The sequence below is a fragment of the Lepidochelys olivacea genome (assembly GCF_965140295.1).
Source record: "Lepidochelys olivacea isolate rLepOli2 genome assembly, chromosome: 9".
NCBI classification, from domain to species: Eukaryota; Metazoa; Chordata; order Testudines; family Cheloniidae; genus Lepidochelys; species Lepidochelys olivacea.
Genome location: NC_140419.1, coordinates 77,817,302 through 77,841,456, shown reverse-complemented (window position 1 = coordinate 77,841,456; position 24,155 = coordinate 77,817,302). Strand labels below are relative to the sequence as shown.

The 24,155-nt window shown below is 47.3% G+C and overlaps 1 protein-coding gene across 1 annotated transcript in view; it reads left to right on the top strand.

Annotated features, from left to right (window-relative positions):
- The first annotated feature begins 2,533 nt into the window (after nt 1-2,533).
- Nucleotides 2,534-24,155, top strand: part of NALF2 (NALCN channel auxiliary factor 2) — a 79,111-nt gene continuing 57,489 nt past the window's right edge. Inside the window, exon 1 of the mRNA XM_084639657.1 lies at nt 2,534-3,912. Coding sequence (XP_084495783.1) covers nt 3,088-3,912 — 825 coding nt within the window. The 5' untranslated portion in view covers nt 2,534-3,087. The remainder of the gene's footprint in view (nt 3,913-24,155) is intronic.

The following is a 24,155-nucleotide window of genomic DNA, read 5'->3' as shown; positions in this document are numbered from 1 at the left end:
CATGCTCAGCTCAGTGTAACTCACTTCAGGATACAGCTAGATGAAAGCCCCAGAAATAGGAACACTTGGACCAGTTCCCACAAGCCAGGTTAATGCCTGCGAGTGAGAATGGATCTGTGTTTGGAAAGGCAGGCTTAGAGCATGCACTGTCTGCATCTCTATTAACAGCAGGGTTTCACATTGCAGAGCTCTATCTATTGTTCATTTCTCTTGCTCATGAAATCCCTAGTGGGATGTTAACAAGGCTTGGGGCACAGGCAAGTGATGTTCCCTGAAAGTTGGTTTCTTCATTCTTCAGTGGCAATTCCGAGTTCACTGTCAGTGCCCCAGAGACAGAACACCAGGGCTGCCTCTTGGGAGGGCTCATTTCCCAACACTTCTCAGGGCTGAGGGCATCTCTCCTTCTGGGATTGATGGGCCCCTGCAGTGGCCTCTGCTCGGAAGACCAAACCATGGGGCTCAGGTGCCTCAGCACCGCTCTGGCTCCTCAGATGTTCAGCGGGGTCAGGGATGGGAACAAACCCCTGCCTGACAGAGGCCGTTCACCTCCCCGTCGGAAAACTGGGACTGAGGTTGTCCTGAGGCACCAAGCCCGGTGGCTGCTGTCACCACAGACGCAAGCCAGCTTCGTGCCCCACAACGCAGAAGCCCTTACATTGCTGCCAGGAGGCAAAGTACTGGGCCTTGGCTACCCCTCGTGGTGAGCATAGTTTCCTTCCAAGCAGTTGACCGGGGCTTGATTCCCGGCCAATGGAGGGATGTGTTTTGGAGGGAGGGATAGCTCAGTGGTTTGGGCATTGGCCTGCTAAACCCAGGGCTCTGAGTTCATTCCTTGAGGGGGCCATTTAGGGATCTGGTGCAAAAATTTGGGATTGGTCCTGCTTTGAGCAGGGGGTTGGACTAGATGACCCCTGAGGTCCCTTCCAGCCCTGGTAATTCTAAGGCGAAGAGCCGCACATCGCCAGACAGCTCTGCTCGCTGGGGTACTAGCCCGGTCGCGCTGGTATCTTCTCCCTGGCGGGGTCCCAGGGCTGGTTACATGGGAATAGACAATGGGATGAGTCCCTCCTGAGTGTGCCAGTAATAAACGGAGCCACACCTGGCTCGTGCTGCCGCTCGCCGTCTCTGACGGTGGCTGTCCTGCCAAGCCACCCAGCGAGGCCCAGTGGGATTGACCTGGGGGTGCAGACGGACCCGGTTAGCGCGAAGCCTCTGTCTGTGCAGAACAGCTGCTTCCCGGACAGGAATTACCCGGGGCGCTTTGCCAGGCTCGGAAAGAGCCCGGGTCTGGGCTGGGGCTTCTCCGCGGTCTCCCCGGGGTTAGTAGAAGGGCAGCATCGAGGGAGGTCCCGGCAGAAAGGAGGAGACGGCTAAAGAGACGTAACCCATCTCCACTAGGAACCTCGCTGCAGAGAGAGCCCGGATCCCTGCGCAGCTCTGACCCCCGCGCTGCTGTCTCTGGATTAAGCAGATGCCCCGCTCTCCCTAACTGGCTCCAGCCTTAGAAACGTAACGAAGCTCGGATCTTCCAGCTCAGCTCCCATCCTGCTTTGTCAGCTCCTGTAAATTCCTTTCCGAGCATGGCTCCCAGGATTTCCCTTCCTCTCTAAACAGCTGTTTACTGGGAAAACACACGGAACCGGGCTCGGCCAGAGCCGATCAATGTCACTGCGCTTCCAAACTTGTGCACAAGCAAATCGTTAGCACCCTGGCAGCCAGCGCAGGCGGGGGGATGCTACAGACAGGAAGGCTGCAGCCAGGGAAGGCGCTGTGGGGCCCTCCGTCTCCCTCTGGGTCTGGCTGAGCTGTGGCAGGAGCTGTCCTTCAGCACCGCGGCACCTGCTAGCCCCTGGGTGGACCGCGGCGCCCGCCCCCAGCGCCCCGCGTCTTCCCCCAGGAGCTCAGCCCCGCAGCCCGCCTGGGGCAGAGCGAGCCCCGCGCAGAAGCAATGTCCGCTTGGTCCGGGACCTGCTTCCTGAATCCAGGCAACTTATTCTTCCAGCTCAGTGAGGAGATGCAAGGCTGGGGGGAGGGCGGGGGGGGGGGGCAGGAGGCGGCCAGGAGGAGAGGAGACGCTCGCAGCCCCTTGGATCCGAGAGCCGGGGGAGGATCTGCCGCGGTGGCACAGGCACAGAGACATTAGCCCCCCCAGGATGAACTCCGGGGGCGGCCAGACACCGTGCGGCGGCGGGGCAGCGCGGAGCACACGCCACCTGCAGCAGGGACCAGCCCCCGGGCCAAGGTGCCGCGCGTGCCCCGTGTCCCAGCGCGCTGTGTGCGCGGGCTGCCGGCGGGAGGGGGGGGGGGCGGGGCGGCGCCTGAATGAAGGCTGGGAAGAGCGGCTCGGATGAATGAACGGCTCCCTGGAGTGAATGGAGAGGCTGGCTTTGGGGGGAGGGGAGGCACAAAACAAATGGCAGGGGAGATGAAGAGGGGACGAGGAGCGCGCACGCGCCTTCCCTCCGCTTCCCCCTCCCCCCCCCCCCCCCGCGCCCCCCCCTCCCTCCCCGGATCAATTTCTCAAGGTGTTCTCTGTACAGCTGAAGATGGCGACAGATTGAGGGGGGATGGAAAACAGGAGACACCGATCCAGGATGATCAGGAACGGGAAAAACGTTGCCCACCAAAAAAGAAAGAGGAAAGCGGAGTGACTGTGCGCGCAGCGGGGAGCAGAGGCGGGCAGGAGAGCGGAGAGGAGGCTAGGCGCCCCGGCGGGGTGAGGATGAGGAGGGCCAGGCGCTGACTGTGGGGAGGCGGAGTATGCTTCTGCCTGGCTCCGCTCGGGGCTGAGCGGCTCGCTGTAGGGACCGGCGTCGGCGAACAGCAGCCTGGACGTGTTGAGGACCGTGGCGCTGATTTTTCCTCCCGCAGCAACATGCAATGGCTGGGGGTAGCATTTAGCCGCCCAGGAGGAGGTGGTGGAGGAGGGGAAGGCACTTCCTTGTTTCTAGCCATGAGAATGATGCCCATCATCACACCATGCTTCAGAGGAGGTAGGTGACATTGTTGGGGGGAGTCTATAAGAGGAGAGGAGCAAAGAGAACCACACCGGAGACCGCAGTAGCCCCCCCACTCAGCCCCTAAAATATGATCAGGGGGGCTTGGATGTATCCAAGAGAAGATGACGCTGTGTTAAAAATTTGTTGTGCACCAAGACAAAACGACAAACCCTGCGCTGATTCCGAGAGGGCACAGAAATGGCGAATGTCTCTGGCATCCCTTTTATTTTTCACTGTCCTCCTCTCTGATCATCTGTGGCTCTGTGCTGGAGCCAAGCTCAGATCCAAGGATAGGAGCTTAGCCATGCAGACGCCTTGGGGGGACGCAAGCCAGCGCGCCTTCCAGCCACATTTCCTACTGACAGGGGATCAACAGTCACAGGAGGGGAGGTGTGAGATTTTTTTAAGCAATTTGACCAAATTTGCTGCTCCGATCCCATATTGCACTGGTGCCCGGGGTCATTTCGATCTGGACTCAGCTTGCACCAAATTGTATTCCTTGCAGCGACTCTTGGGCTCTTTCCCTTCTGTACCCTTAAGGCCACCCCCCTCCTCCTCCTCCTCCTCTTCTTCATCAGCCTCTTTTTTTTCCTCTTCCTCCTCCAAAATAAACTTCTTAAAGGCTTATTTTAGGAACTTCAACCTCTCTTTTTGTGATACTTACACGATCTGGGACCTGCTGCTGGGCATGGCCGGCCCAGACAGCTTGGATTGCAGTTTGGACAACCTGATGGTGGATTTCGTGGCTGCTGCAGCCGGTGCTCTGGACGGAAAGGCGTGTAGCAGCTGCGTCCAGGCTTATCAGAGGCTGGACCAACACGCTCAGGAAAAATATGAGGAGTTTGACCTCTTGCTGGAGAAATACTTGCAATCAGAAGAGTATTCAGTTAGATCCTGCATAAGAGACTGCAAGGTAGGAGGGGGAAGCACAGGGGGGCCTCCGAGCCCCTGCCAAACCACACTAGAAGAAAAGTAGCTTAAGGCAAATCACACCATTTTCCTGGGTCCCAGTCTCCCCTCCCCCATCTCCCTTGTTGCTCCTTTGTTCTGTCTGTTGGCTGGTTGGACTTTTTTGCTTTCACAAGAATTGGTTAATGCTGATATGGCCTCTTTGGATGTGCTGGAGCCCTGCAGCCCTGCAGTGTGATAATATACAGGCAAAAGTCACAGCAGCAGGAGGAAGAGGAGGAGGAGGAAAAGGGAATGAAACCGTTCAGTCTGGTAAAAAAAAAAAAAAAAAAAAAAGCCCGCTGAGGTTATGACTCGAGCGTTGGTGGGTCCCCCATGCTCTCTTTTCTCTCACCCAGCACAACCTGGCAGAAGGCATTTCCTTGGGTCCTCAGATTCCTTTCTTCCTGGTCTGAAAGCCAGTGGCATTCCCCTGGGCTACCTGGGCTTTCCAAACCTAATCCCACAAAGGAGGCTGGAAGGGGCAGATAGCCTGGGGGGTGCCACCACAAAGAAGATTCCTCTGCTCAAGGGAATCCGGGTGCTGCACAAGTTCAGTCCCAGAGAAATGCCCGTTTTGGATGGGAAATCAGTGGCGCAAAGCCTATGGAAATGCGTTCCCCCCATGCACGCAGCCCAGACTTTGGGCGAGTGACTAGAACTCGCGCACGGAACAGGTGTGGGAGCCCATTGGCTGTTGCTTCCTCCGGCCTGGTGTAAATCAGTGTCGCTCCTGCGCAGTGTGCGGGGGAGGGGTGCACTCTCGGCGGATAATTAGGCAAAGATGTTTGAAATGAAGTGGCGACCTGATGTGACCCAAGAGAACAATGGCTCTTCCTTCCCCCAGCTCTCTCGGATTGTCCTTTGCCAGGGAGGCAGATCTCCAGAGAGCTAGCCAGAGAAAGGGAAGAATCAGACGTTTGCCAACCCTGGTCCCTGCATACTTGTGTCCCGAGGAAAGTGGCTGGTAGATCAGGGAGTTAGGAGTTAGCAGAGGCGAGGCCCTTGAACCTCTCTGAACTGTTTACTCTTAACCATCTATTTCTGCAAATCACTTTCCCCATTTCCCCAAAAGTTGGAGGGGAAGGAATGATTCCCTTCCCCTTGCTAGAAGAGGCCCCTGGAGCTGCTCGTGCTAAGCCCTCCATCCTCCTGCAGCGCAGTGCAGAGTCAGTGTTATTAGCAGCGTGCATTTTCTATCTGAATTTACAGCCACCCCACAATCCCTCCCCACCCCAGACAAGTCACTCAAAGGCAGCTCTAGTTGCCCCAGATTACATTCCTAGCAGACCCCTGGGTCGCTGTTACCCATCAGCACACACCTACCCCTCTGGGTTGGGCTGGGGGCATCTTAGTTCTCAGTTCTCCTCACTGACTCATGGTGAGCTAGCTCTATCAGGTGGTGATGGTGGGAGAAGAAAGACAGCAGTGGGGCTACTTCTGAGGCCCATACTGGGTGATGATCCGGGCAGGGTAAGAAAAGTGAATGTACTTCCCCCTGGACTCTGAGGCTGGATGCAGGGCTGGAGTGGGGTGCCAGGGCAGTAAATAGACAGGCACTGGGGGAATTCTACTTGACTTGTGCAGACAAAAGACTGAGAGCTCTAGGGGCCGGGCCTACCAGTGTGTGTGTGTGTGGACAGTGCCTTGAGCAGTGTGAGTGCTGCTATAATACAGAGAAATAACCATAACCAAATACATTTTTGTACCTGGGCACATTAATCCATGTAGGCCCTTTTCCTGCCCTTGGCAGTGACACGTATGCCCAGTATTTCAAAGGAAGGCAAAAATACCCACAATGCACTTAGCTAAATGTGCCATGCTGTAGCTCTTGTGGCGAAGAATTTATTCCCAAGGTGGCAGGTGATCACTTCATGTTCAAGAAGCATAAGAGTTGCCTTCCCCAGCAGCAGTTGGAACAAACCTCCCAGCCCACTGTAGTCAACTACGTTTCTAAAGTATTCCAATGTCCATCCAGATTCCTTGTAAATTACATTAAACTCTTCAATCATTTCTCATGGAAATGACATAAAGGCTTAATCCCCATGACATGGCTCTTTGAACTTCAGCACGTTCAACAACCCTTGAGTGACTCTGATGAGATTTCCTGACTTCATCTGTGCAATCTCCCTTTGGCTGCTATGTCCAGGAAATGTAACTGTCTTGTTAATTATCCCTGAAACCTTTTCTCAGAACAATTTCTTGTGGGTCAGATAGTGTCTGTGTGTTATAGCAGAGGCTTTGCTTCTAGGTCACCTCACAAAGCGATTGTGTCAGCACTCACAAACTGACCAGGGTTGTTCTTGGTCAACGCTTTTATGGGAGACCTCGAAGAAAAACTCAGAGCTGCAGTAAAGGTTCTCGCGATGCATTAAGTGATGCTCATCCCCCCAAGGAAGCACTGAACTGACACCTTAGTATGGTGCTGGAGGTACCATCTGTCAGATGATGTAAAATTGAGATTCTGATCACTTCTGGACAGTTTTTGTAATGAACCTTTTTGGAAAGATGTTAGTTTTGGTGTCCTGGGAAAATTCCAATTTGGGGAATTACATTCTGCCTACCTAAATTCCTCCTGCAGTTTCAAAGGTATATGGTGTTCTGCTTACACTGAATTGTTTTGTATTGCTGCTCTTCTCTGTTAAATTGTTGTCATATTCCACTGGAAAATGACTGCATTATTGCCATTTATTATTTGTATTGCAGTAGCTTCCAAGTCCCTAGTCAGGAACAGGAGCTCTGCAAACCTGTAGAAAGATGATCTCTGCCCCCAGAAAGCCCAGAATCTAAGACACGGTCATGGAAGAAGTGTAAAAAAAACAAAAGGAGGGAATAGGGGAGGAAGGAGAAGGGTAATAGTGATAGGGATATGTGGCTGCATAGACTAGCTACAGTCTCAACTTGACTTTAAAACAAACAAATAAAACAGATATCAACAATCCCCACTGGCTATCCACCTGGGCATTTTCAGATGGCAGTTTTCCATAGGTGTCACAGACAAAATGGATCTTAAGGAGGGAAAAGGTAGTGGCTTTATGGATCAGTGTGGGGATTGTGTTTTATATGTAAGGAGCAGAGTGGAAGAAAGCACAAAGACATTTGTGGGGGAAGAGGACAAACGGGCAGGCATTGTTGGCGAGGTGACTCAATAAGTCACAGGTAGGGAGTGGCAGAGATGTGTATATTTCCTGTGTGCATAATTTTAAAAACATGTTGGCATCCTTTAGCATAAAAGGCCTATAGGAAAGTCAGACACTATCTGTGTGTAACTATCTTAGAGGAATTCAGAGATGTGAGTAACCAAAACACAGGAGACGTATATTAGGGGAGCAATATAAAGAGGGAACTTTGTATATAAGAATATAAGAAAGGCCATACTGGGTCAGACCAAAGGTCCATCTAGCCCAGTATCCTGTCTTCTGACAGTGACCAATGCCACGTGCTTCAGAGGGAATGAACAGAACAGGTAACCATCAAGTGATCCATCCCCTGTCACCAATTCCCAGCTTCTGGCAATTACAGAGGCACTAGAGACACCATACTGGCACATCCTGGCTAATAGCCATTGATGGACCTATCCTTCATGAATTTATCTAGTTCTTTTTTGAACCCTCTTATAGTCTTGGCCTTCACAACATCCTCTGGCAAAGAGTTCCACAGGTTGACTATGTGCTGTGTGAAGAAATACTTCCTTTTGTTTGTTTTAAACCTGCTGCCTATTAATTTCATTTGGTGACCCCTAGTTCTTGTGTTATGAGAAGGAGCAAATAACACTTCCTTATTTACTTTCTCCACACTTGTCATAATTTTATAGACCTGTATCATATCCCCCTCTTAATCATCTCTTTTCCAAACTGAAAAGCCCCTGTCTTATTAATCCCCAGTGGCCATCTACCTGGGCATTTTCAGTATATGGTTTAGGCATCAGTTCAGCAATGCACTTAAGCACTTGTTTAATGTCCACCTCTGTTGAGTTTAACATGTGCTTTGTGGAATAAGAGCTTTAATAGATAAACAGATTAAAATACTAAAGAAATTAGTGGGTTGGGGGCTTAGATGAAAAACTGACAGCACTAAAGTCCAAACACTTAGAAATAGGTCCATACGAAAATGGGTACTCAGATACCATGGTGATTGGCTTGGCCTGGGAACTTGGAAAGAATAATATGTAGGGGCCAAGGTAGTGATAATAAGAAATATATCAGGTAATTTGCTAGATTGTCAAATATTTACTATGATTATTTATATCACCAGATAACATTAGTTTTACAAGTTTGACAAGATATATTTGAAAAGTAGCATTAGAGTTGGCCATTTGCAAAAAGAAGGTGCTACCTAACTCATCAGTTGTTGTGGTGATTAGGGAGTTATGACCTCATTTGCAAAGGTTCTGAGCACGTGCAGATCTCATTGCCTTCAGCCGAGGTTGCGGTTATTCGACAGGTCTGAAAATTCAAGCTATTTCTGTGCATAAAGCGAGTTAATTTTGGAAAGGGCTGTTCAAATGCTGCAATGAATATCACACTGTATTTGAAAATATAACTTTGGGCTACGTGCTCCTCAGAGACTATTCGCATTCAGGCAACATTGCAGAGTGCTTTTCAGTGAAAGTTTTGTCTTGTTTTATGTTTGTTTTTTTTTAATGATAAAAAGAGTGAAAATAGGAGAATTAAAGGAAAATGAAGCAAAATCCGATTGGAAAATCTGTGGCTTCAGCAAAAATCCTGCATAAAATGACCCTGGCCATAAAGATTTTGGAGGTTCAAGTACCACATACCTCATTTGGTGGGTTCTTCAGTTGTACAAGTTTTCCTGAACTGAGGAAATATGCAACAAGAAGGAACATTAATCCTTACTGGAAATTGCTTTTGTCACCAGAGGAAAATGCTTCCTTCAAATGATTGTGACTTCCCTTGTTTTCCTCCAGATCAGCAGGGGATGAGAGCAGGACTCTGCAGACAACATTTTTGTGAGGCGGGGTGAGAGGAGTTTTTGAGACGTATTTTTCCCTGTCCCTCCCTGGGTTGAGGGACTCCAGAGAGAATGATATAGACCCAAAGTAGGGAAGGCAGAAGCAGGGAACCCCAGAGGGCCTCCCCTAAAGGACACAACTCAGGGTTGGTTGTTGCTTTAGTTTTTCTTGTGTTGACTTGAACACAGGCGAAAGGTGCTGCACTGACAGCTGTGGAGGATGGAATGTCTCTGTATGCACCGAATACATATAGCACAGGCAGGGGGGGACAAACTTCCTCCACATGGTGGCTCCTGTCAACATCCTTCAGCCTGACCTGGAGGAGAGGACCCCCTCTAGGGGTGTGAGAGTAACTTGGGCTCCATGGCCCACTCAACCCTTGACATCACTGTAGAGAATGCCAGAAAGCAGGCCAATTCGTGCCAGTTGTGGTGATGGTGGCTTTTGTGACCTGGATACCTGCCCATAAGGAACTGGCCTGAGACCCACCAAACCCATTTCACAAAATGGCCATTAAACAGACATCAGAGACTAATGATTCGGGGGTTGCACTGGAACTGGTGAAAGACTCTAAGTCTCATTCACTATCCCTGGCCCAACCAGTCTTCCAGAAGTAAATCTTTTGGCCCTTTCTCTAATTAATATCTTTCTGTCTTTCATGATAAGCCACGAAAAACGTAATGCCAGAAAACAAAACGATTCCAGCTCTACTGGCACAAAATTCCTCAGAGACTCTTCCCTCTGTGGAGGCACATCTCCCACCAGGAATTTCCTCCAAGAGGGACTATACAACTCAATAAATATCACAAATGCAACTACTAGGGGACCCCAATGATTTTATTGACTTTGGGGGTTTTATTGGCTGGTTTATCACTCCGAAATAGCCACTCCATTTTTGCTGCAGCAGATTTGGCCCTTAGCAAAACCTATAAAATTTCCAGTGAAAAGTGCAAACTGATATTCCATGAAAGGGAACAAAATCTGATGAATTCTGTGAAAACGGTCCATTTCACTACATTCAGAGGGTAAAGGTCAATTGTCTGGGAGAGGCACTGGGGGTTAGAAGTCTGGTGGATGAAGGGGGCAGCAGCAGCAGAGAAAAGCAGTGTTAGGAGTTTCACTTTATTCCTTCTATTTTTGTTTGTTTCATTTTCTTCTTGTCTGATCACAAAAGCAACAGAGGCAAGCACCTTAACTAACAGCTGGTGGGAGGAACTAACTCCCAGAGAGCCCTGACCAATTTTGAACTGCTGTCAGCCATAGGTACCTCGGAAATGAACCATGAAGGTACTTAGGCTCCTAAATCCCATAGTTAGGCACCACGGTGATTCACAAACTCCCACTCAGCTGTCACCTAACCCAGTAGGTGCCTGAATTCACAGAGCCCCGAAGTTTTTGCCTCTGGGCATGCACTCTGTAGCCTCACTTTAGGCATCTGGATGCCCATCTCCTCCCACCTGATCCCCAGAGCCAGTCACAAATTGAGAAAATTAAGTGTTCGGCATGGGCAAAGACAGTGGCATCATGGGGTTTTTAAAAAGTTTTGAACCTATCTGGGTTCCTCCAATGCAGAAAATCCTTGAATGCCCACTGCTGAGCGGCAAAGGACCAAGGGATACCCTCTGAGAAATGCCACATGCTTAGCCCACGTGTGTGCATGCTATTATCATGGCTTAGCAAGGCACTGCTATCTGTACACAATGATGTGAACTGAAAGAAGGAACAAGTGTCCCACATGTGTGCATGCTATTATCATGGCTTACGTTCAGTAAGTTAAATAACATACATCAAATCAATCCAGTTCAGCACACACACACACCTGTGTTGACAAGCCCTATGTCAGGTTCAGGGACCCGATCCAATTGTTTAGCCCAAGAGGCACGTTCTCGGAAGAACAGAGCCCTGAACTGTAGAATAGGATTCCAGTGTAACTCGCAAAGGAGAAAGGTGCATGCTAGCAAATGTTCTCAACAGAACAATGAGATGTAGGAGCCTCTAGCTCCGTGGTTCTCAACTGTGGTCCACTGCTTATTCAGGGAAAGTCCCTGGTGCACTGGGCTGGTTTGTTTACCTGCCGTGTCCACAAGTTCAGCCGATCGCAGCTCCCACTGGCCGCGGTTCATCTCTCCAGACCAATGGGGGCTGCGGGAAGGGCGGCCAGCACGTCCCTCAGCCCGCGCCGCTTTCTGCGGCCCCCATTGGCCTGGAGCGGCGAACTGCGGCCAGTGGGAGCCACGATTGGCTGAACCTGTGGACGTGGCAGGTAAACAAACCAGCCCAATGTGCCAGGGGCTTTCCCTGAACAAGCGGTGGACCACAATTGAAGAACCACTTCTCTAGCTAGTATAGACTCTGTAGCAAACCCTCTTCTTTTGCAGTAGGTTCACAGGTAAATTCCAGCTCCAAGATCTGTCTCTCCTGTTTTTCCTTCCAGCCTTTCCAGCCCTCCTGGGCACAGGAAGAGATGGAATGGTTTAAAAGTCCAGCACTCTGTGGTGAGTGCTTGACCACTTGCTGGTTTGTTTGAATAGAAGTAGGTACGTGCCACAAGTACTCCTTTTCTTTTTGTTTCTTAATAAATCAGCTGCAACCATTCCTCCTCAGGCAGCAAAAGCTGAGTGGAGGTGGGCCTGGTCAGTACTTGGCTAAGAAAAAGGCAGGTGTTGCAGGAAGTGATATAGATCATTCAATATTAAGTATTTGCTAAGTATCAGTGTGTTCAACACCTTACAAGATACAGGTCCTGCCCCAAGGAGCTTGCAGTGTAAAAGACAAGCAAAGATTAGACAAAAATCACACTTGCAGACCCAGAAGATGGACATTACTTAATGTGGTGGGGTCTCTATATAAGGAATAGAGCTGTTTAGATTACTCATTACAAAAATATTTAGAGCAAATTTAGACCTTTTTTGTGTTTGGGAGTCATTCATAAATTTATCCTGATTTCTGCAAACAACTTTGGTATTCTAGAGGGACACCATCAACTTTAAAACCACATTCTGTCTGAAAATGTTTTACTTATTACTGTTCCAACTAAGAGCACTATGGCTAACAGGTTAGATGAGGAAAATACTTTTCTCTATTTTATTGGTTCAGTACATTTGGCAGCACATTGTGTAGTGTCGGTTTCACTGTCCCCCCTATATGCTCAGTTAATTGGTTTTCCCTAGTTGGTTGTGTGGGTCTATTTCACAGCAACAAGGGAAAGGATAAAAAGAAAGAAACTGCAATTGTAAACCCACAAAATGTGGCAGAGGGGATGCAAAGTCAGGTGCAGTTTCTGTGTCATGGGTGGTTTGCCCTTTTCAGTTCATGGGTTTTGGGGGTGTGTGTGTGTATTTTTTGTTTGTTTGTTTAAATAAGCTCTTTACTCTGATTATTTGGTGCTACTTATCTGGTGGCTGAAGGCTCACTTATGTCACATGGCAATACTGCTACTCTTTGGATGAATGAAATTTTTTTTTTCAATAAACAACAAATCCTGAATAATGAGTTAAGCACTTCCTGGCACAAATGACAAGAAAAATCACCTCTGGTGCTAAAATGTGTGAAACTTCTAGGAATGCTTTCACAAATACCCTATGGTCACCTGATTACTGACCAACTAGCTATTAACTCTTTGTATGATGGATGTGTCTAAAGGTCCCAGTCGAGATCAGGGCTCCATTGTGAACAGCAGCAGAGTGAAGTTGGCATTCATAACTGTATTTGGTAAATTTGGATTTTCCTTATTTGACCAGCTGTAATTCAGAAGGTGAAGGCTCAGTGCTGTGAGGATGAAGACCTAATATAAAGATGGATTAGTCACAGGGGGTGGTACTTGCCCACTTAAGCCAATACTAAGTCAATATTCTTCATTATATTTATAGGTGGCAGTTCTGGAGGTGCCCCCATTCAGAGCAGACAAACAAATCAATGCTCTCTAGATCTGTTTACTACACAATTAAATATTTGTTTTCTTAAATGTGCCAAGCCCTGTATTTATATTTTCCTCTACAAATAGTTATTCCCAAAAGCTTTACGTACTAACTCAGAACACAAAGTCCCTTAAAAGGTTATTGAGGAAAATAAATAACCCTGGGACAAAGTACTGTTGTGGACTAAGAACTGATTTTGTGGTAGGAAATAAAGAAATGTTGTGGCTAGTTACTACTTAGAGCATAGAGAAGTTAATAGCGGAAACCCCAGGCTCTGTATATTAGTTAGTTCCTCCTCTAGATCACTGATGTATTGAGTTCCTCTAAATTTGGTGGCATTTGCTGATGATACTAAACATAGTTTCACAATTAAAAACTAGAAATGGGCTGAGGAGGCTGAAATATGTTTGCAAAGCCAGCAGTGATGCATGTCTAGTTTCAATTTTTTTTTCTGACCCACCAAAAGGTAGGAGGGGGGAGTTGAATAAAGAGGTCTTGTTTAGACATGCTAATTTTTAATGAAAAACCAAGACTAGTGTGGAACTTCATACAGACTTGAAGTCCTTGTTGGGCTGAACAGCCAGATGGCTGCTGAAATACACATTGGATAAGCGTATGGTAAGGAGGGGTACCAACCTCTCTCCTGTAGCCTGGTAGAGGAGACACACTGGCATGGCCTGCCGCCTGACACTAGGATTCTGTAGCTGGCAAGATCAATCTCGGGTTTGCAGGGGAGAAGTCTCCTGATTTTTCCTAGCTGAGAGAGCCATGAAAACCCAGTGATATTAACCCATTCCTGTTGTAGCGGGTCTGTCATTTGTGAATCGTCCAGAAACCTAGATCATGACTTCACAGCTATGAGGAGCAGGAACTACTGCTGATGCTGGAGCTAACTCCAGTTTTCCTCCTGGCAGTTGAGATGTTCTTTGCTGAGTAGCTAATGTGGCCTGTGGCCTCAGAGGCAGCTCAGTAACATGTGGCAACATCATGCTCATCTGGACTGAGCTAGGGATTTCTGTGGTCTTGTCCCAGTGCTGCCACTGACCACCTCTCTAGCTCAAGGCTGCGGAGGTTAAGTGACTTGGCCAAGTTTCCTCATCTATAAACTCTACTTATTAGAGGTGATGGAGTGGAAGGTGGTCAGAGTTTAATTCCAGAGTGCGGTTTTTGCACAATGATCATGTTGATTCAATCAATTTTTCTGTTGTCCAGATGTCACTTGTCCAAATTTCACCTAGATCCAAGCTGCATGTCACTAATAGACATACTATGATACAAGTTACACAGCTCAATGAGTGTGGCAGGGCCAGAGCTGGAGCAGCTGGAAAGAGACTTCACAGGTGGCCCAGGTTAAACAATAAAAACCCGCTCTGGGGTTCCCCTCTTATTCCTGTTCAATCAGAAACAACACACACCATGAAAGTCTCTGGCTGCCTTTCTTTCCTGCAGCTTATCAGGCTGTAAATTCCAAACCAACAAAGGAAATTGAACAAAACGCACATTGGGGACATAACAGCTGCCCTAAGTATTCTGTCCTGGCTTCTGCTCAGATCACACTCTTCTTCCCAATGCTAGTCCAAGCACAGCTGCATCTCAGTGCCTCAGGTCAGGGAGTCCCCCAGCTTGGACTCTGAAATCCCTTTTTGTATTTAACCTATGCCCCACTCACCCACCACTTTGTCTGGTGTAGGAGGCCCACATCCTAAGGGCACCAATGGGCATGGTGTAGCAGGGCTGTAGGATCCCCTTGGGGAACCCACATAACCGGCACATGCTCTCAGTGAGTCAAAACAGAAGTTCACATTGACAAATGCTTCCCTGGATCTGAAACTGTCAAATCTGTATTTATGTAAAACACTTATTATATTTAAGCTCCAACAACATGCTCACCACCATACAAGACAGTTCCTATCCTTGAGACAGGAGACAGACTGATAAGATGTGCTGGGAGGGTCATGAAAAGGACAATTTCCCTTAGATAATTTTTTAAACCTTTAATTCTTTTCTTTGAGCATTACAGAAGAAGTGAGTCTTTTGGAGAGATTGAACGAGGCGAGGGTGGGGGGTAGTAGATGAAGATAGAGAGGGGAAGGATGGGAGCAGGCATGAAGGTGGCAATGGGTGAAGGAAACTGAGGTCTACAGATTGATATTGCTGGTGGAGCAAAGAGGGTTAGGGTTACCAAGATTAGAGGTGGGAGCTGAGATAGAGGTTGGGGCTGAATTCTGCGGGCTCTGAAGGTGGAGAGAAGTTTAAATTCAATATGATGAGCAAGAGGGAGCTAGTGGAGTGATTCAGAAATGCACTTACTTCCTGGTTGGGTGGGGAGAAGAGAATAGAGTCCAAGATGTCCCTGAGATTGCAAGCCTGAGCAATGGCGAGAAAGCTGGTACAATCAACAACAATGGGGGAAAGGAGAGGGGAGGGGGAGAATCCAAGTGCTGAGCTTGGTCCATGATCTTGAGCTGGTGGTAAGCTATCCTGGATGGCCTATTGGTGGGACAGCGTGATATACAGACCTGGATGGGGGCTAGCTGTTACTTATCTCATTAGAATTTGCAAAAAAACAGTTTGTTCTGTGTAGGGGAACTATTGCCCCCTTACTAACATTCAGTGGGGGTGTTTTGGTTGGCTAGCTCCCTGTACTAAAAGGGGAAGGGTCTATGGGAAATCAGGACCCTGAGACTGACAGTCCCCAGGAACAATGTGGAGAGGCCAATGCTCCAGGTCAGCCTGAATGACAGGGCGGGCAGGCTAATCAGGGAGTAAGGAGAACAGGAGGGGTCCCGTCCTCCATGTGAGCTGGGATTGCCTGGGTCAGACAGAGTGGGGCTGAGCTAAGGAGAAAGCAGGGGCCCAAGCTGAGCTGGGGAGCAGAGCTGTGCCAGCCAGAGGGGCCAGAAAAGCAGCCCAGGAAGCAGGTCAAGGTTGAGAGCTGCAGCCACAGAGCCAGAGACACAGCCCAGGGAGAGCAGATCCTGTGCTGGGAGCAGAGCTGCAGCCACAGAGCCAAGTGTGGTGAGCAACTGGGGCCAGCCAAGGGGGGACCTTGGGCAAAGGGCCCAGCTCAGAAAGACCCCCCCCAGCCAAGGGTCCTTGCAGGCCAGACTGGGAGGGAGATCTTAACCCAATGGGGGGCTGATGCTGGGAAGAAGGGTTCCACCACCCAAAGTCTGGAGGTGAGTAGCCACCACCATTGCAAGTGTCCAACCCGCAGCATCCCTGCAGCACAGCCAAGACCTGAGAAGGAGCCCTGGGACCCATAAGAAACGGACTGTGAAGTGCCCTCACGGTCCACAGACACTGTTTGTAATGCTCCCTGCCACAGAGCAGGGTGATGTGTTTTCCTTTAACCTTTCCCATTTTTCCTTATTCATTTTTTTCAATTGTTAAAAAACTTGTATTTGCCTTAAATTGTATGAAATGATCAGTGGGTAAGGGAAGTGCCCAGTGCAGAGAGAGTACCCCAGAGCTGGGACACCCTAGCCCCTGTGCCAGGTGACCACAGCAGGGTAGGTGGTCAAGCCCCCCAGGAATCCTGGGCCCAGCCTTGTTGGGGTTACGAGGACTCTGCCAGACAGCAGAGTGGAAGGGGAGCCTTCAAGGGCAGGGATGCCTCTGGGTAAAGGAAGTGGGAGTGAGGACTCAGATCCTTTCGCGAGCCCACTTCACCAGGGTTATGCAGAAGGTAGGAAAGTTCCCCATAATAGCAGGACCGTCCCCCCACATACATCTGTCGGTCAGACTGCAAGCTCAGCAGGGCAGTGACTATATTTACCTTTGTGTAGTGTACAGTACCAAGGACATGGTCAGCACTGAGCCCATTAATAATGAGTTAATGTTTGTAAAGCACTGCATCCAGGATAGTAGAACTCAATGTTGATGTTGAGAAGACAATGGAATGCAGAGGGGAGCCAGGGTGACTCCACTGAGACAATGGTGAGCAAAGAGAATAGCAGTAGGGAAGAGACAACATAACCTGGGAGACAACCAGGGGGCTCAACAGAGAATGGGGCAACAGTGGGAGGAGAGGAGGGACTGCTTTTCAGATGGGGTGGGGGGTGAACTAGACCCAAGTAGGTATGGAAACAAGACACAAGAAGGAAAATGGACAGAATGGAAGGAAAAGATGGGAATAAAGAGATGGAGAAAGGAATAAGCTGGAACAGACGCACACCTGTTAGGTTAGTGAATTGTATTGAATTTATGGTGCTGCCCAGCATCTCTAAGTCTGGAGGCCAGGGCTCTGAGCAGACAGGGTACACTTATGTAATGGGTTACTCTGGATCCTACTTGGGTTATTTTCTCTAACACTCACCACTTGGCACCCTTGCATTTCAGCCTAGTGTCTCCCAAACTACATGCTTTTGTAGAAAATTGTCCCTTGAATTTTCTTTTCAATATTGATAGCTATAGGAGAGCCCCATCCACAAGCAGCTGAGTTTCCACATCAAAGAAGCTGGTGGTGAGCTAAGCGAACCCCAAAATGTAAAGGTCAGCTGTGGGATATGAACTCTAAGAGAAATCTGTGAAAAATTGAGACCTGATGTGAGAGCGCCATGGAATCATCTGCAGCTAATTCTGTCCCAACATTCTACTTGCTTTTTTAACACCGGCCATGGTATAATATGTTATATCATAAGAGAGTGAGACATCATAGCTTTGCCCATTGTTGGGCTCCTTGTCTTAAATGTTAAGCCAAGATGAAAAAGGTCCAGAAAGGGCAGGAAAGATATCAGTAGCAGCATATAAGGTTCCTTAGCAGAGTAGGTAGAGATTGTTAGAGAAGAGTTAGTCTAGTGCAAATGCATCAGTCTCTCTGTTCATATGCTATCTGATGTATCAAGTCAGTGGGGCCTGACGTCTTTCACCCCAGGGTGCTGAATAAATTAGCTGAAGAAATGTTGGAGCCACTTGCAATAATATTTGCAAATTCATAGATGACAAGAGAGGTCCTGGAAGACTGGAGAAGGGTTAACATAGTGCCCATCCCTTAAAAAGGAGGAACTGGGAAACTATAGACTAGTTAGCCTGACCTTGATACCTGGGAAGCTACTCAAGCAATGTATGAAACCTTCAACTGGCAAATATCTGGAGGATGAAGGGGTCATTGTTAGCAGCCAGCGTGGAATTACTAAGAATAAATCATGTCAAACCAGTTTGATTTCCTTCTTTGATAGAGTAACTGGTTTGGTGGGTAGGGGAAATATGGTGGACATAATATACCTGGACTTTAGCGAGGCTTTTGACACCATCCCACACGACATTCTGATAAGTAAGCTGGAGAAATGTGGGCTTGGTGGCATTACCATTAAGTGGATACATAATTGGTTAAACTGCAAACAGTGAGTAACTCTTAATGGAATGATGTCCGATTAGAAGGAGGTCTTGCATGGGGTTCCACAGGGATCTGTTCTGGGTCCAGGGTTTAACATTTATTAATTACCTGCATATAGGAATAGAGAGCACAGTGACCAAATTTGCAGATGAGACAAAGCGGGGTGAGTAGCCAACATTTTTGAATTTTATCCCATTCCTCCAAGGGATCTTAAATTGGAGAACTAGAATATAGATGACAATGAAATTCAACAAAGACAAATGTAAGGCACTATACTTAAAGAAGAAAAACCAAATGCACAAATACAGAAGGGGGATAGCTGGCTTGGCAGCAGCACTGCTCCCAACAATCTGTGATCCACCGCAACTTCTAACCTCAGCATGAATCAACACTGCAATACTGTTGCGGGGGAAAAAAAAAAAGCAAATGCAATTTTAGTTTCCATTAACAGAGGCATAGCATGCAAGTCACGCAAGGTGATAGTACCACTATATTGGGTGCTGGTTAGGCCTCAGCTGGAGTAACATGACCAATTTTTGGTCACCGATGTTTAGAAAGGATCCAGGGGTGTGACAAAGGTGATCAGAGATGGAATATAAATCATAAGAGCAAAGGCTGAAGGAACTGGCATGTTTAACTTGGAAAAGAGGTGATTAAGGGGAGACATATCGGTCTTCAAATACTTGAAAGACTGACTCAATAAAAGATGGAGAAAAGTTCTCTCTTGCCATGGACACAGGACAAGAGGCAGTGGGTTCAAACTACAGCATAGCAGATTTAAATTAAATCTCAGAAAAACTTCCTAACAGTAAGACAATGGAACAGACTGCCTAGGGAGGTCATGGAAGCTCCTAAACTGGATGTTTTTTGAAAGGAGTCTGGATAGCCACCTGTCTTGGATGGTTTAGACTCAACATATCCTACATCTTGGCTAGACTAGATCAGTAGTTTTCAAACTTTTTTTCTGGCGACTCAGTTGAAGAAAATTGTCAATTCCCATGACCCAACTGAGCTGGGGATGAGGAGTTTGGGGGGTGGGAAGGGACTTAGGGCTGGGGCAGATGGTTGGGGTGCGGGAGAGGGTCAGGGCTCTGGGCTGGGGGTGCGGGCTCTAGGGTGGGGCTGGGGATGAGAGGTTTGGGGTGCAGGAAGGGGCTCTGGCTTCACGCCTGTCCTGGCACAGCAGACTGCACTGTGCCCCAGAGGCAGCCAGCAGGTCTGGCTTCTAGGCGGAGGTGGAACCAGCCAATGGGAGTGCGGAGCCAGTGCTCAGGGTGGGAGCAGCGCATGGAGCCCCATGACCTCCCGCCTACAAGCTGGACCTGCTGCTGGCCATTTCCGGGGCACAGTATGGTTTCAGAACAGGTAGGGACTAGTTTTTACTGGCCATCTGCCAGGGTCCCTGCGTGCTGAGCAAGGCAATCCAGTACCTTGCATTCTGTGACTCAGTACTGGGTTGCAAACCAAACTTTGAAAACCACTGGACTAAATGACCCTTGCAATCTCTTCTAATCCTATAACTCTGTAATAAGAGAACTGCTATTACTGAAATGAAGTTAGTGGCTGATAAATTCAAACTAGGGCTGTTGATTTAATCGCAGTTCATGCGATTAACTCAAAAAAAATTGATCACAGTTTTTTAATTGCATTAAACAATAGAATACCAATTGAAATTTGTTAAAGATTTTTGGATGTTTTCTAAATTTTCAAATAGATTGATTTAAATTACAACACAGAATAAAAAGAGTACACTGCTAAGTTTATATTACGTTGATTACAAATATTTGCACTGTAAAAATGAGAAACAAAAGACAGTATTTTTCAGTTCACCTCATACAAGTACTGTAGTGCAATCTCTTTATTGTGAAAGTGCAACTTACAAATGTAGTTTTGTTTTGGGTTTTTTGGTTACATAAATGAACTCAAACAAAACAATTTAAAACTTGAGAGCCTACAAGTCCACTCAGTCCTACTTCTTGTTCAGTCAATCACTCAGACAAACAAGTTTGTTTACATTTACAGGATGTAATGCTGTCCACCTCTTATTTCCAGTGTCACCTGAAAGTGAGAACAGGTGTTCGCATGGGCCTTTTCGAGCCAGCATTGTAAGGTATTTACGTGCCAGATATGCTAAGCATTCGCATGCCCCTTCATGCTTCAGCCACCTCCAGAGGATGTGCTTCCATGCTGATGATGCTTGTTTTTAAAAAACCCCACACAACCCTCCTCCCAAAAATGCATTGATTAAATTTGTGACTGAACTCCTTGGGGGAGAATTGTATGTCTCCTGTTCTGCTTCACCTACATTCGGCCATATATTTCATAGTAGTCTCAGCTGATGACCCTGCACATCTTCATTTTAAGAACACTTTCGCTGCAGATTTGACAAAATGCAAAGAAGGTACCAGTGTGAGATTTCTAAAGATCGCTACAGCACTTGACCCAAGATTTAAGAATCTGAAGTGGCTTCCAAAATCTGAGTGGGATGGGGTGTGGATCATAAAGTCAGAAGTCTTAAAAGAGCAACCCTTCCATGAGGAAACTACAGGACCTGAACCACCAAAAAAGAAAATCAACCTTCTGCTGGTGGCATCTGACTTGGATGAGGAAAATGAACATGCTTTGGTCTGCACTGCTTTGGACTGTTATCGAGTAGAACCCATCATCTGCATGGACGCATGTCCCCTGGAATGGTGGTTGAAGTATGAAGAGACATGAATTTTTAGCACATCTGGCATGTAAATATCTTGCTATGCCAGCTACAACAGTGGCATGAGAACACCTGTTCTTGCTTTCAGGTGACCTTGTGAACAAGAAGCGGGCAGCATTATCTCCTGCAAATGTAAACAAACTTGTTTGTCTGAGTGATTGGCTGAACAAGAAGTAGGACTGAGTGGATGTGTTGGCTCTAAAGTTTTTACTTTGTTTTTGAATGCAGTTTTTTGTACATAATTATACATAGTAAGTTCAACTTTCATGATAGACATTGCACTACAGTACTTGTATCAGGTGAAATGAAAAATACTATTTCTTTTTTATAGTGTAAATACTTGTAATCAAAAATATAAAATGAGCATTGTACACTATGTATTCTGTTATAATTGAAATCACTATATTTGAAAATGTAGAAAACATCCAAAAATATTTAAATAAATGGTATTCTATTATTGGTTAACAGTGTGATTAATCACACGATTAATTTTTTTAATTGCCTGACAGCCCTAGTTTAAACTAAGGAAATATTCCACCCACAGTCTGAGGAACTCCTGGAGGCTGGAGTGTCAAATCCTATCACTTTGGAGATATAAAAGGAGCTTTTTGATTTTTTTTTTCTGACGAGTAACAACCAGGTTTGCTAAGGGAGGAGTAAGCAAGCTTCACGCATCAGCTGATCCATGCAGGAGATGAGAACTTTTTCCCCCCCATGCCATGTACAGCAATTGGACAAACACTTTAAGGGTGGTCTTCAACGTCTTCTAAAATATCACAGTCCACTGCCAGATGAGACACCAGATCATTGGTCCATGGCTAGTATGACACTATGTTCCTACAAATGTAGACAGCACCAGGGCCCAAAGGAAAGGGTTCTCCCCAGCAGGGGCTCCCCGGGAAATGTCCCAAGCTACAGCATTCACTGACCTGATCTGTGCTGGGTGTCTCAGGCTGGGATTTCCCTGGAACTATCCCAGGAGAAAAGCCTTCACTGATTGGTTGAAGATGAGATGGTCCCTGTGTCAATTCTCTTCCAGTCTAAGTTATTAGCTAATGTTTTCCCCTTTGAGAGTAGAACACTGAGATGTACTGTGGGGTCCACACCTATCAGTGGACACTTCGAATGCTGTTATTTATTAATAGCTGTTATGTGGTGCCTGGAAGTCCTGGATCAAGATCAGGGATCCTGTTGCACTGGGTGCTGTACAAACACTGGAGGAGACCTTCCCTGCCCCAAGGAACTGACTCCTTGCTTATTTAAGGTTGGCCTGCGATCTCTGGCATAGTCATGTTTGTGTGTCTCGGCTCTGATTTCAGCAGGATTCTCCAGTGAGATTAAGAGGAAAACTGGAAAGAACTCTTGCTTCCTGGGCAGTGATGATGAAGAGGGGAAACCTGATGCTTGTCTGGAAGCTTCAAACACCAAGAAGGGAAAGGGACTGTTGGGAGGAGGTCGGGGGGAGGGGACAAGGGATAGAACTAGGAGGAACTGGATAGAGTTAAACAAAGGGAGATTTAGGCTGACTACTAGGAAAATCTTCCAGACAGGAATGAGCCTTCAAGGGAAGGGTTAGACAACCATTTATTCATGTAACTTGAAATGGACTGCAGAATATACTAGAGAAAACATTCCTGCTTCTCTCCTAAAGGAGATCCTAGCTCCATGGAAGTTAATAGCAAAACTCCTGTTGACTGTGGTGGGGTCAGGATTTCACCAGTGAGATGGAAACAAGATATGGTCGGATGGGTCTCTTCCATCTGTGATTTCTATTCTGTTTGCAGCTCTCTTGGAATTAGGAAAGACTTCAGTGTAAGATTTGTTCCTGTTAAGTTAATGTTTGGCCTCAGATATACCTCGACTGGAGCAGCAGGACCCAACCAGTACAGTGACTATGACATGGAAGCCATTGTCACTAACATGCTATGAGCAACAACCCTTCTCCCTGGCTTCATAGAGAAGCAATGAAATCCTGCCACAGCTTTGCAAGTTCACAGACTCCTAAGTCTGCTGCAGATATTGTTAATAATGATAGCTTTTAGCCCTTCTCAACTAAGGAGATGCTCTGAGATCTATAAGTAACACTATTCTCATTTCACAAAAGGGAAACTGAGGCAGAGAGGGGAAGTGATTTTTCCCCTCCCCCCCTGGTCACTTAGCAGGTTGGTGGCAGAGCTGGGAAGAGAACACCTCTCCTGAGTCCTCCTCCAGTGTTCTGTCCACTGAAGAACACTGCCTCTGTTTTGACTTCCCCTTTACGCTGAGGTAAGGGTGTGGGGAGTAGCCCATGCTGCATCCTGATAAAGACTGTAAGAACTGAAAGTTTGCTCAAATGAATGTATCAAGTGCCCCCAATGAAAGTAGCAATGAGATTTCATTTATAAACCTCTCATCTGTACTGGCTGGGCTTCAGCTGCTCCTCCTCCTTTTGGTTCCTGGCCTGGTTGCAGGTGGAGACAGCGTGTACATATCTCATGCACTCTCCATATGGCAGCTGTTTTCCATTTCACTGCATGTGCTCTGGGCTCCAGTCAAGGGTGCCTTCTTGGCTACTGCACAAGCCAGAGAGCTGCTATGTGAAGCCAAGCGGTCATGTCTTGAGCCTGGTGTCAGCATTCGGCTTGGAGGAAATTTCTCAGCTAAAGCACATTTAACATTCAGGGGGATTTTTAAAACTGACTGCCCGCCCCCCAACAATAGGGCCCTGTCCTGTAGTCCTTACTTGGCCTTGGAAGTCAGTGGGACCTCTTCTCATTTAAGGACTCAGAACTTGGGCTTTAACACTCTAAACAAAGTTTGATTCAGTAGAATGTGGTGAGCAGCTAGTGTGTGACCCAGTTGCTTCTGATAATGCGAACAAAATATGTTGTAAAATGGCCGAGACATTTAGCTTTGGAAAAACAGCATGTGCCGTAACTGCTTTTCATGAGAACAGTGACTATGCACACTGGGAGTAGATATTTAGGAAGAGCCTTGCCTACATTTGAGCATTACACTCCTGTGTCAGTCTATCCTGCCAGCTCTCCCTGCTATGGAGGAGCTGTTTCTTGTGCTATCTAAACGTGCTATCTAAAATATATAATATATTTTTAAATACTACTGCTGTGCTCAATGCCAAAGTTGTGAATCAAATACAAGCAAGGAAACTCAAAGGTTAGGCCTAAGAACTGACTTCAATTCATCCTGCTAGACCATGTTGCTTGCTTAAGTCCTGTTATACTTTTAGTTTTTGTTACTCTTTTATTTCTGGAAGCCTATCATCTGCATCAAT